Source organism: Monodon monoceros, unplaced genomic scaffold, assembly GCF_005190385.1.
Source record: "Monodon monoceros isolate NGI ecotype Baffin Bay Population unplaced genomic scaffold, NGI_Narwhal_1 Super_Scaffold_13, whole genome shotgun sequence".
Classification (NCBI taxonomy): domain Eukaryota; kingdom Metazoa; phylum Chordata; class Mammalia; order Artiodactyla; family Monodontidae; genus Monodon; species Monodon monoceros.
The window spans coordinates 21,102,312-21,115,170 of NW_021703769.1; the positions used below are offsets into that span (position 1 = coordinate 21,102,312).

The 12,859-nt window shown below is 52.2% G+C and overlaps 1 protein-coding gene across 1 annotated transcript in view; it reads left to right on the forward strand.

Annotated features, from left to right (window-relative positions):
* The first annotated feature begins 2,773 nt into the window (after positions 1 to 2,773).
* TGM2 (transglutaminase 2) overlaps positions 2,774 to 12,859 on the forward strand; it is a 33,395-nt gene continuing 23,309 nt past the window's right edge. The window contains exons 1-3 of the mRNA XM_029221211.1: positions 2,774 to 2,884; positions 6,342 to 6,521; positions 12,370 to 12,612. Coding sequence (XP_029077044.1) covers positions 2,875 to 2,884; positions 6,342 to 6,521; positions 12,370 to 12,612 — 433 coding nt within the window. The 5' untranslated portion in view covers positions 2,774 to 2,874. The remainder of the gene's footprint in view (positions 2,885 to 6,341; positions 6,522 to 12,369; positions 12,613 to 12,859) is intronic.

Genomic DNA, 12,859 nt, shown 5'->3' on the forward strand with positions numbered 1-12,859 from the left:
CCCAAGACTTACTTACAAGGCAGGGAGTTCTTCTAAGAAACCCCCAAATATTAAAGAATGTACAAATATTCTACCTTGTTTGCAACCTGCTTCACCTACGCACGTCAGAATCTCCCTTTTGTGGGGGAAGGTGAGCCTTGACTCTTGATGACATCATCATAAAAAAGTTTTAGGTGGCATTTACTGAGCACTTACTATGTGTCCCCCACTGCACAGATATTATCTCTAAATCCCAGAAGTGGTGATTCTTATTGTACCTGCTTTATAGATAATGAGATTGAGGTTTGGTCAGGTCTAGTAATTTACCCAGGATGACACAGTCAGGAATGACCTCAGCTGTGCCCTGCCCTGCACTTCCCCTGTAAGGGATGATGAAGGGTCACCTCCTGCACTGCCTGGGGACCTTGAGCTCACAACCACCCTCCCTGGGCCTCAGTTTCCCCCTCAGTAAAATGGTTTTGAATTTTTACTTGCACAGTGAGGTAAGACAAGGCAGGGTTTCCCAACCCTTCTGAGCAGATGGGAAAACTGTGGCCCAGAGTGAGGCAAGGGCCCCCTGGTCACCAGGCCTGGAATCCAGGTCTTTGGGCTCAGCCTGCGGTCTGGTCTTTATCTGTCACTTCTAGGAAGCCAGTTCTGACTCGGACAGCCCTGGGATTGCTTAAGAGCCTGAATCACTTAGGTGGTCATAGTTCTACAGAAACAGGGAGAGGAAAGAAGAGGCGGCAGCTGGCGTGGTCAGGGACGGGTCTGGGGCTCTGTACCAAGCCCCATGCAGGGCACCAGGAACAACTTGATGGGTAAAAAGCTTCCAGTGTATTCCAGGGAGCTCCCAAGTGGGGGTGATAAGCTCCCAAGTGGGGGTGATAAGCTCCAAGTGGAGAAGAAATGTCATTTCCAAACGGAAAAGAATGGACAAAGGCAAAACCCATCCTTTCATGTGGGGCAGGTCTGACTCTTGTAGAAACGCTGAGCCTGCAACCTTCCTTCTGCAGAGCCTGACTGTCTCCGGGCCTCCTGTTTCTCTTTGAGGTCCCTACTCTCAGAGCCAGGTTCTGGGACACATGGCATTTTTGCTCCAAAACTCAGAGGCCCCAGTTATTGAGTGATCACTATGTACTAGGTGCCCAAACTCAGTCATTATGGTTGAGTCTTACTCCAGGCCTGTGAGGGAGGAATTCTTTTCCTCATTTTGCAGAGGGGGAGACTGAAGCCTGGAGAGCCAAAACACCTGCCCATGGCTACATAGTGTGATCTCAAACCCTGGCTTCTTGACTGACGTTCATGCACCCCACTCCTTCCTGTCAGCTCTTGCTAGCTGTAGGGAACAGTTTCTCCAACAATCTATAAGATGGGGCAATGACAAGGTTCACCCGTTGGGCTATTTTATGGGTCAGCAGATGGCCCCAAACTGTTGTAAGTTTGTTCACTAAGACCTCAGGCAGGGTCCATTTGACTCAGGGACACACATCTACTAAAACAACACAGGTTTGTTCCCTGCGCTGTGTCACACAGGAATGGAAACTGGGGCCAATTTTGTAGCCTAATCCATCAATAAATATGGAACTTACTCTGGAAAAAGGGCTGGAGGAGGCTCACAGGCCCCTGCCTCTCCAAGGACCCTCCCTGTTCAGGACTTGTGGTGGCTAAGAACCATAGGAGGCTGGGGGACCAGAGGGAGAAGAATGGGTGATCCCCCCATCCCCTAGGGTGCTAGGAGTGAGAGGTCAGAAGTTGAGTCCCTGGGACGTTGGCTTTGTTTCCTTCTGGCACAGGCTGGACCTGAAGGAACATCATCAGTAGAGGGAGGGAGTGGGGGAGGGGTAAGTGGATGGATGGATGGATGGATGGATGGATGGATGGATGGATGGATGGGTGAGTAGATGGATGATTGAATGATTAGATGGATGGACAATTAGATGGATAGAGGGATGGATGAGATAGAGGGATGTCTCTGGATTTTGCGACAGAGACAGGTGTGTTGTGTCTGTCTTTGTGGGTGTGTCTGCATGTTTGTACATGAGGCCATGTCTGTCTGTGTGTCCGTCTCCCAGTATCTGCACCTTTGTATGTCTGTAAGTGCCCCAATCTGATTTTGTGTCCACCTCTGGTGGTGTGTGGTCTGTGTGTCTATGAGCTGGGTGCATCCGGACACCTGCTTATTTGTGTGTAGTTCTTGGTTGGTACCTGTCCGTGTGTGTCTGGCTGTGGCTACGTACAGGCGTGTCTCTGATTTTAATCTGATTTTCTGTCTACGTCACCGTGTCTGTGTGTCCAGGTTTATTTGTCGTATCTGTCACAGTGTGTCTGTGTCTCTGTGCGTCCACAACCCTACGTCCCTGATTGTGTGTCTGTCTGCTCCATATGTATCTTTATCTGACGGTGTATGTGTCTTCTTGATCCCAGGTCTGACCTGACTGCGGGTCCATGTCTGTGTATCCAAGTATGCCTGTGTGTCCTGGTGCAATTGTGTGTCTGTATCTGTGTGTGTGTTTCTGTATCCAGGGGTCTCAGTTACCCAAGATCTGACTCTATGTATCCAGGTGTGTCTGGGTGTCCTGGTCTGTGTGTCCCCGTGGCTGCCGTCCCAGCCCTGCTCTGTTTCCCCAGGGGGCGCCCTTGCCCAACCTTCACTTCCTCCCTCGTCTCCTGACCCCCGGCTGCGGCCCAGGCGGCTGGTGGAGAGGAGCGTGGACCCAGACAGGACACCGCCTCCCCGCCAGGTCCCCGCCTTCCCGCGAGGCCCCGCCCCTAGCCCGCCCCTAAGCGGGCTATAAGTTCACCGTCGGTCTCAGCCTCTGCATTGCCCGTCGCTAGTGGTCTGCACTTGGAGAGTCCTGCCACGGGTCTGAAGAGCACAGCCACCACCCGACCATGGCCGAGGGTGAGTATCAGGGTCAGTGCAGTATCAGGGTCAGCGCCGCTGCGACCGCTCAGGGGCCCCGGGTCCAGCCATCCTTACCTGGTCCCTGTGGTCCCACCGGTGCAGTGGGGGTCAGGACCGGGCTGGGCTCAATCCCTAAGTCCCCGATTTGGAGCGCACCAGGTGGGCTGGGCTGGGTGAGAGGTGCCGGGCTCCCAGTCCTGGCTCTGCTTGGGGCCTCAGCTTCCCCATCCCCAGGGCATAGTCATTAACCTCTGCCTTCCTGGATCAGATGAGGCAGTGGAACACACGAAGGCATGTTACGAGCGGTAAAGTACTGTGTTAGCAGACCATTGTCACTTGTCCTCCGTCAGTTAGTGGGAGCTGGCTCCCTGCTGCATGCCAGGCGTGAAGCTGTACAGAGGGTGCTGGCCTGGACTCAAGTACTGAGTTTTGGTTAGTCCGTGGTGGTGTGTAACCCAAGCCTGGCTGTCTCCTTGGCCTCGGGGGCCAGAGAGGAGCTCCCAGCTTCCTATGGGGGAGAGGCCTGAGAGCAGACTTGCTTTCCTAGGTCCCTCCCTGCCCTCAAGTTCTGCAACCCTGGTCCTTGTCCACTGGTTGAGTCTCAGTTTCCCCTCCTGTAAAACATGGACAGTAATGCCAGTCCTCGGTACATCTGTGAAAGGACTGGAGAAGGAGCTCAATTCATTTCCTACACACGCACACACACACGGGCAGGGCTACCATTTCAGAGGGGGATTTCTACGATGGGAGATGCGCCGGTACTCATGCTGCTGGACTCGGCATCCTGGCTGACTCTCGGGCCAAGTCCATTTGGATGTGGCCTCTGCACCACCGCAGCCCCCAGGAAGGCGGGTGGGCAGAGCGAACATGGAGAGGGACCCGGGGCGCGTGGAGCTGGAACAAGCAGGAGGAACCACAGACGTGCCCGACCTGCTGTGTGATCTCGGGCCACCTTTGTCCCTCTCTGGGACCCGGCTCCCCAACACATGTGATCGAAAGCCAGCTCAGGGCTGGCTGTGACGCGTCACCTAGGCGGCCACTTGTGCCCCATGCAGTTTCCCACCCTGTCCCCAAGAGTGGGGTTCAGTAGACCTGGGGGACTCTGGAGATGCCAATTATGATGAGCCCCCTGCCCCATTGCCAGAGTGGCCACTTCCTACAGGGGTCCCGGTGGCCTGGAAGACCTCGGGTCCTTTCTCAGTGCAGAAATCCTAAGATCCTAGACCCCAGTGTTTCTGCACCTCTAGAGCTGGGCATGATTTCTGGAAATCTTTCTTCAGACAATAGAGTGAGAAAGCACTGCATCTGCCCCAGACCAGGGACTGACCATCTCCCTAAGGTCTCCTAGGGGGACAACAGTGGCCTCTTTCTTGCTTAAGCTCTCTGGAGTTGAAGTTTCCCAAAACAGTGTTTCTTCACCCCAGCAGGCCAGCAGGAAGTTCTTCCCTGTGGCTAGCGGAGGTCTCTTGCTGTGATTGCAGGGGCCTCAACTTTCCCCAGGTCTCCTCCTAGGCTTGAAACAACACGGGACGTGGGCGGGGGATGGGAGGGGTGGAGGGGGTCAGGGGGATGGACAACAAATCCTGACCTGTGAGTGAGGTTGTTACCAGTGCGGGCTCCCGAATCTACAGCCCTGGATTCAAACCCCAAAGCTTCAGCTTGTGCTTGCCGTGAGACCTGGGGCCATGTAATGTCTCTGTCTACAAAGTGAAGGTAGTGGTAGTAGCTGTGTAGGTGGGTAGTTGTGAGGTTTAAGTGGAGATAATCCGTGTCAAAGCCCTCGGCAGTTACTGGGCAATTTGCGCCTCATTTGGGGGATATTCCATGGCGGAAGGGAGGAGACCTGCATGTATGTCCCTGTGGAAGGACCCACTTGCTGGGTGACTTTGGCAAATCCCTGCCCCTGGGCCTCAGTGGGACCACATACTCTTAAGGGCCCCATAATTCTGAGCATCTCCCTTGCCCACTCCTCTCACCCTACGGTCCCCCTAATCTTGACCTTGATTAGGTCAAATTGAACTTGCCAAGGTTTTTGAGATTTGACCCTCACTCTCCCATCACCCCAATCCCTCCCCTGGTCTTCAGCTCCCTCTGAAAATATGGGAAAAGAGAACTTTCACATATCAAACTTTTGCCCTGGGCTCGGCCCTGGGGAAAGGGTGTCCTCTGCTAGACCTCACAGCAGCCCTTTGACGCTTCAGAAAAGGAGGCACAGAGAAGAAGAGACACCTTCCCCAGGATCACACAGCGGCACAGCAGAACTGAAACTCAGGTCCAGAAGACTCCAAAACCTCTGTCATTGAAAAAAATTTATATTATGGAGAATATTGAACATACATAAAAGTAGAGAGAACAGTAGAATAAATGCCTATGTTCTCGTCACCTGGTCCCAACTACCACCAACTTATGGCTACTGTTTCCTCCTGCCCTCACACCCCACAACCCATTATTTGGAAACAAATCCCAGGCATCACATCATTTCATCCATAAATATTTCAATATATCTCTCCAAAGAATAAGGACTCCTTTTTAGACATAAACAAATTAAAAATTCCTTAATATCACCATTATGCATCAGTATTCAAATTTCTAATTGCCTCATGCACGTAATAAATAGTTTTTAAAATCAAAATCCAAATAAGCGTCACACAGCACAGTGGGTTGTAATGTGTTTTAGGTTTCTCTTAGTCTATAGGTTATCCCTTCAACTTTTTTTTCTTGTCTTTTCTTTCTTTTCTTTTTTTTTTTGTAATTTATTGGTTAAAGAAACCGAATACTTTACCTATAGTTTCCCAGAGTATGAATTCTGTTGACTGCTTCCTGGTTCTGTGTTTACATCTTCCTCAGTCCTCTGTATTTTCTGGAAATTGGAAATTGAACCTAAAAGGCAAAGCCTGTGTAATTAATCGATACCGAATACCACCCCCCTTTTTACCAAAAGAGCCCTCCAATCACAATAGACTAGCTCGTGTTTAGTAGGCATTTATTATGAGCCAGGCACCGGGCTAAATGGCTCACCACAGCCCTGTTAGGTGGGTCCTGCTGTCCCCACCTGTGGACACATGGGGAAAAGTGAGGCCCAGAAAAGCTGAGTTGCCTGAGGGCCCACGGCTGGGAGGTGCAAAGCCTTTCCCACTTGCCGCAGTGCGCGCAACCTGTGATTAAGAGCTGGGGAGGGAATTCCCCATCGGTCCAGTGGTTAGGACTCCGGGCTTCCACTGCAGTGGGCCCAGGTTCAATCCCTGGTCTGGGAACTAAGATCCTACAAGCCGCGCAGCATGGCCAAAAAAAAAGAGTTGGGGAGATTCAGGCCCAGTTAGCCCCTGGGGGACAGGGCGGGTGGGGATTGGGAAGGCTGGCTCCCGGGGGGCGCCCTGAACCCCTCACGTCCAGGGAGCTCAGGGCTCACAGCTGGCTGAGGGATGGAACCACGGCTCAAGATCTGTCTCCACAGATCTTGTTCTGGAGAGATGTGACCTGGAGCTGGAGGCCAATGGCCGTGACCACCACACGGCTGACCTGTGCAGGGAGAAGCTGGTGGTGCGACGGGGCCAGCCCTTCTGGCTGACGCTGCACTTCGAGGGCCGAAACTACGAGGCCGGCGTGGACAGCCTCACCTTCTGTGCCGTGACTGGTGAGTCCCACGCCCGCACCTCCCTGTTCTGTGGTTTCGTTGTCCCCTGACAGACCATGGGACAGGTGACGCCGTTCCTCTTCGCCCCCTGAGAAATTCCCAGCAGTCATAACCCATTTTACAGATGAGGGAACTGAGGCCAGAGAGTGCAGAGATGTCTCCGCAGGCCCTCAGTCTTGTAGATAAGTCTGTGCTTCTGGACGCCTGGGTTCCTGACAACCTGTTGTCACCAGGGTTGAGGGGTAGGTTTGCCGCCACACGGGTCCATCAAGGTCCTGCCTGCCTTTTCCCACATGAGAACAACTTCCCAATTCTTATCAACAGCCACCCCCGCAAACCCACGCAACCTGATGAAGCCTCTGGGATCAGGCCCAAAGAGGGTCTGGTTGGTGGAGAGAACCCCAGCTGCTCCAGCCCTCTGAGTGGGCAGTTTTATGTTCCCCTGGTTCTTTCTCTAAGCCTTGGGAGGCTGCCTCAGGCTCAGGAGCTGGACAGACAGACCTGGGTTCTGGTGTGGACCAGACTGCCTACCCGCTGTGTGGCCCTGGGCAAGTTGCTTAGCCTCTCTGAGGTAAAGCACTTCTGGTGGAAGGTAGTTAGGTGAGAGGGGCCCGACATGAGGGAGTGCTCTGCAGATGTTAGCAGCTGTTTGCTGGTCTTGCTCCAGGGACTCCAGTGATGGATGAAGGGACATTGAGGCCCCAACCACCCCATCCCCAGATGCCCAGTGTCCAGTCTTCTTTGCTATTCCCAGGAAAGTGGCCTTAAATGCCAAATCCCTGGGTTTGGCTTCTGATGGGAACCACTCCCTTGAGGTCAGAGAGGGGCTGCCTGGCTGGGACTCTGGCCCAAGTGTGGGAAAGGTGAGCTCTAGCTCTTCCTGAGGTCTCTGAGGCCAGAGAGCAAGCAGGCTGAGGCCCGTACTACCTGGGAGGCCGTTTGATAAAGCTTATCACAGTGCCTGCAGACCGGCCACGGATATCCCCTTCATCCCTTTCCTTCCTCCCCCTTCCCTTCTGGCAGGAACACACCTACTAGCCAGGGCACCCCCCCACACACACACATACCCAGCATCCTTGGGGTTCTTCCAATAAATCTGAGGGGCCTCCTGCAAGTCTCTGATCTTTCCAGCCTCAGTTTCCCCCTCTGTAAAGTGGAAGGCTGAATCCATGGCAGTTAAGGGCTGGGTGTGGTGCCCTGAGAAGTGTCAGGCTTGGCTTGATGAAAATCACATCTATGCTGTATGCATACTCATCCTGAATCCTTCTGTTCTGGAAGCATAACTAACACCCATTTTACAGATGAGAACTCTGACGCTCAGAAAGGTCAAGTTACTTGCCCAGGTCACACAGTAAGTTAGGGACACAGCAGGATTGAAACCCTGACCCCAGAGTTGAGGCTTTTCATTGATGTGATCTGAGAGCAGGGACATTTACTTGTTCACCACAAGTGCCTGCCGGCCTCAGTTTATTCCTCTGTGAAATGGATGGTCGATGAACTGCCAACTTGGGTATTTCCCATCTCTTATTCCTTCTTTCACTTTCAAGGTGTCCGAATTTCTTTCTCCTTCTTCTCCATTTGTCTAGGTAGCCTGACACGAGGTCACGAGGCCCCAAGTTCAGGGTTGGGGCCACGGGGGAGGCAGGCAGCTGACCTTCTTACCCCAGCAGCTAATCTCTGTTCTCCAGTCTCTGCCAACTTATCTCAAATCATAGCCAACCTGCCTTGGTAACGTCCACAGCCCCCGGGGCAGCCACAGAAGGCACTGTATCTCTGGGTGCACTCGGCCTCCCTGTCTGAGCTACCAAGACCCTCCTGTGGGCTGGGGAAGCTGAGAAACAATACCAGGAAGCGGGGCCTTCTGCCTTGAGGCCTGGCTTTGGTCAGCCCCCGACCCTGGGCCTGGCCTGGGCACCCTGCCCTAGTGTTGGAACATTCTAGCTTATGATCAGCCTGTCCTACCTCTTCAGGGAAACTGAGGCCCAGAGAGGGGAGAGAGCTGGCGAAGGTCATTCAGCAAAGGGGGTGTGTGACCTGACCCCACCCATGCCCAGATGCCATGCATTTCACCCTGACAATTCGAGGCCGGACAGACTCTGCTGTGGGGTACAGACCACAGCAGACAAGCACCACCCTTGTTAAGGAATAAAGCCCTGCTTCCCCCCCAAGGTGGGCCAGGGTTGGGAAAGTGGGTCGGGTGAGAGTGAGGTCATCCTGAAGCAGTGAAAAGAAGCCTTCTGCAGCTAATAGAAGGCTTGACTCTGGAAGGTTCCCCTCATCCACCCCACCCAGGCCCTCACTGCCGTGGTCGGGGTAGTGGCCAGGACCCCTCAGGTCTCCAGGGCCATTTACCCAGGGGAGTCTCTGTAGCGCCTCTAGCCCCACAAAGAGTACCATGTGGAACCGCAGCCAAGGAGTTTTCTAAGCCAGTTTATGTGAGCAGCAGTGGGGCCGGGGGGCAGCCCGCCCGCATCCCATCCACCAGGACCCCTCAGAAGAAAGGGGTGTGTAAGTGCGTGTATGTACACGGTTGCCGCGGGACAGAGAGAAAGGGAAATGTGTTTCCTGGCCTGTCCCTGAGGGTGGTGTATCAATAGTGATGGTGGCTATGGTACCTGGCCCAGGCCGTTACCATGGAGACCAGATCATTGATCATCCAAACAGAGTCTTTTCTGAGAATGAAAGCGGTGCCATTAAGAATTATGCTGGATAAACAAATGGGACCTAATGAAACTTCAAAGCTTTTGCACAGCAAAGGAAACCATAAACAAGACCAAAAGACAACCCTCAGAATGGGAGAAAATATTTGCAAATGAAGCAACTGACAAAGGATTAATCTCCAAAATTTATAAGCAGCTCATGCAGCTCAATAACAAAAAAACAAACAACCCAATCCAAAAATGGGCAGAAGACCTAAATAGACATTTCTCCAAAGAAGATATACAGACTGCCAACAAACACATGAAAGAATGCTCAACATCATTAATCATTAGAGAAATGCAAATCAAAACTACAATGAGATATCATCTCACACCAGTCAGAATGGCCATCAGCAAAAAATCTAGAAACAATAAATGCTGGAGAGGGTGTGGAGAAAAGGGAACACTTTTGCACTGCTGGTGGGAATGTGAATTGGTACAGCCACTATGGAGAACAGTATGGAGTTTCCTTAAAAAACTACAAATAGAACTACCATATGACCCAGCAATCCCACTATTGGGCATATACCCTGAGAAAACCATAATTCAAAAAGAGTCATGTACCAAAATGTTCATTGCAGCACTATTTACAATAGCCCGGAGATGGAAACAACCTAAGTGTCCAACATCGGATGAATGGATAAAGAAGATGTGGCACATATATACAATGGAATATTACTCAGCCATAAAAAGAAATGAAATTGAGCTATTTGTAATGAGGTGGATAGACCTAGAGTCTGTCATACAGAGTGAAGTAAGTCAGAAAGAGAAGGACAAATACCGTATGCTAACACATATATATGGAATTTAAGAAAAAAAAAAGTCATGAAGAACCTAGGGGTAAGACAGGAATAAAGACACAGACCTACTAGAGAATGGACTTGAGGATATGGGGAGGGGGAGGGGTAAGCTGTGACAAAGCGAGAGAGAGGCATGGACATATATACACTACCAAACGTAAGGTAGATAGCTACTGGGAGGCAGCCACATAGCACAGGGAGGTCAGCTCTGTGCTTTGTGACCTCCTGGAGGGGTAGGATAAGGAGGGTGGGAGGGATGGAGATGCAAGAGGGAAGAGACATGGGAACATATGTATAAGTATAACTGATTCATTTTGTTATAAAGCAGAAACTAACACACCATTGTAAAGCAATTATACTCCAATAAAGATGTTAAAAAAAAAAAAAGAATTATGCTGGGACCACAGGCATAAAATGAAACTATCCTGGGAAAACTGGGACGTATAGTCACCCCAACTTTACCCCTTTCGGTCTCAGTTTCTGTATCTGTGAAGTGATTCAATTGAGCTAGACAATTACCACATTCCACTCCAGTCTCTGAGAATTCTGATTTGTAATATGATCTCTTTGGATGACTCTGGGGGTAGTTCATATTTACTGCATAATTACTATGTGCTAGTCACTACTTTAAACTCTCACTGATTCTTCTAAACAGCATTAGAAGGTGGTAGTGACAATAATAAATAATAACTATCATTTATTGAGCACTTGCTATGTGCCAGGCACCTTGCAATGTGCTTAACAAGCATCACCTTCTTTGAGCCTCACAATGACCTTATGAGGAGGTATTGCAATTGACCCCATTTTACAGGTAAGGAAACTGAGGCACAGAGAAGCTAAATAGCTTGTCCAAGGTCACAGAGCCAGTTTCAGACCTGGAGTCGAAAATTTCCAGGCGTGTAGTCTAAGCCTGTTTTCTTCTTTGATGAGAAAATCACAGATCAGAGAGGCCTGGTGACTTAGCCCAGGTCACACAGCACTCAGGGTCTAAATAGTGGAACCAGACCTAGGCTGGCTCTCGGGCCCCAGTGCTGCCCAACTTCTCCCCTAAATACTGGCTCTGGAAGACAGGGAGCATTTAAAGGCTTACAGCTGGCTCCTGGCACTCAGACAGGGCCCCAGAGGCCTGTGTCATGCCAGTTAGTTCATAGTTATATTTGGGCCTGGGAGTGGGTGGGGCTGGCAGGTAGCCCCTCAGTGAGCAGGGCCCCATATTGTCAGTAGTGAGGGGGGCAGAGCTGCAGGGAGGGAGATGCAAGAATAAACAGAAACCCTCCCGAGCAGCCGCCCAACCAGGCAGAGGAGGTTTTGTTTCTTCTCTCTGCCGCCCAAGTCCAGAAAGAGTGACCAGCACCCCTCACCCTCCCCATGACTCAGACCTGCCTGCATGGGCTAGGCCCTGCCCTCCAACTGAAAAAGAGCCAGTTCAAGACAGGCTCTCACCACACTGAGACCTGAAACCCCCCCCACTAGGGAGCATCCCTTTTGGGAATGAGAGGCACCTTGCGGGCAGCCCAGGGCCTAGAGATGTGGGCTCAGATGTTAGCTTTGCTGCAGACCCCTGGGATGTTCTTGGGAGAGCCCTTCTCTCTGAGCCTCAGTTTTCCCTCCTGTACAAGGGATCTTGGGAGAAGCAGGAAGTGCCAAGGTGCTTTGTAAAGTGTAAAAGGCTGTAGGGAGGTGAGGGGTAGTTCTGGCTCTTCGTGGCTGCCTATGGAGATACAGAGGCAAAAAGTTGGAGGGGCCCTTGGGAGATAGACACCTAGACCTGCATTGGCCAGCACCCTCTGCGAGCCAAGAGCAAGCAGGCTTTCAGAAAGGCCCCACTGGGGACATCAGAGGACCAAGGTCCCATTCTACTCAGAGTCTCGGCTTCTTTTTCTGAAAGTTAAAGGATTTAGGCAGGAGAGGAGGACCTTCGGGGGGTATCTTGCCTAATTCCTGTCCATGTTATAGATGGGCAAACTGAGCCCAGAGAAGAGAATGGTCTTCCCCAAAGTCACGCCAGTCCAGAACAGTGTGACTGTGACCCTGTCCTAGGCCACACTGTCCCCTCTCCCAGGAGGAGCCTCCTAGGAGATTGAGGACGTGCTGTGTGCCTGCACATTTTCACATATCCCCGCAAAACCATCCTGCACATTTTGGGGTCTAATCCCCATTTTACAGATGAAGAAGCTGAGGCTCAGAGAGATGAAACCTGTCCCCAAAGTTCCCTCAATGGTTAGTGACAGAACTAGGCCTCAAACCCAGGCCCAGGGGACCCCAGACATGTGCTCTGCTCCTGCCAGCCCTGGCGCTCACCCCCCCTCACCACCCCTGGCTCACGGTCCCTGCTTTCTCCCTCTGCAGGCCCAGCCCCCAGTGAGGATGCCGGGACCAAGGCCCGCTTCGGGCTGTCCGATGCTGTGGAGGAGGGTGCCTGGGTGGCCACAGTGGTGGACCAGCAGGACAGTGCCCTCTCGCTGCAGCTCCGCACCCCAGCCAGCTCCCCCATTGGCCTGTACCGCCTCAGCCTGGAGGCCTCCACTGGCTACCAGGGCTCCAGCTTCGTGCTGGGTCACTTCACCCTGCTCTTCAATGCCTGGTGCCCAGGTGAGCTGCGCTTCATCCGCGGGGCAGGGTGTGGAGATGGGCAGGGCTGGACCCACCCGTGGGAACCACTGAGGGTGGGGGGATGGGGTGGAAGAGACATCCAATTGAATTGAGTGAGGCCTACTCTGTATAGTTCCGTGCTCCAGCCTCCCAAAGACCTTGTGATGTCGGAACTCATTATTCCCATTTACAGAGGAGGAGACAGGCTCGCGGAAGCAAAATGACTTGCTCCAGCCTACACAGCTAC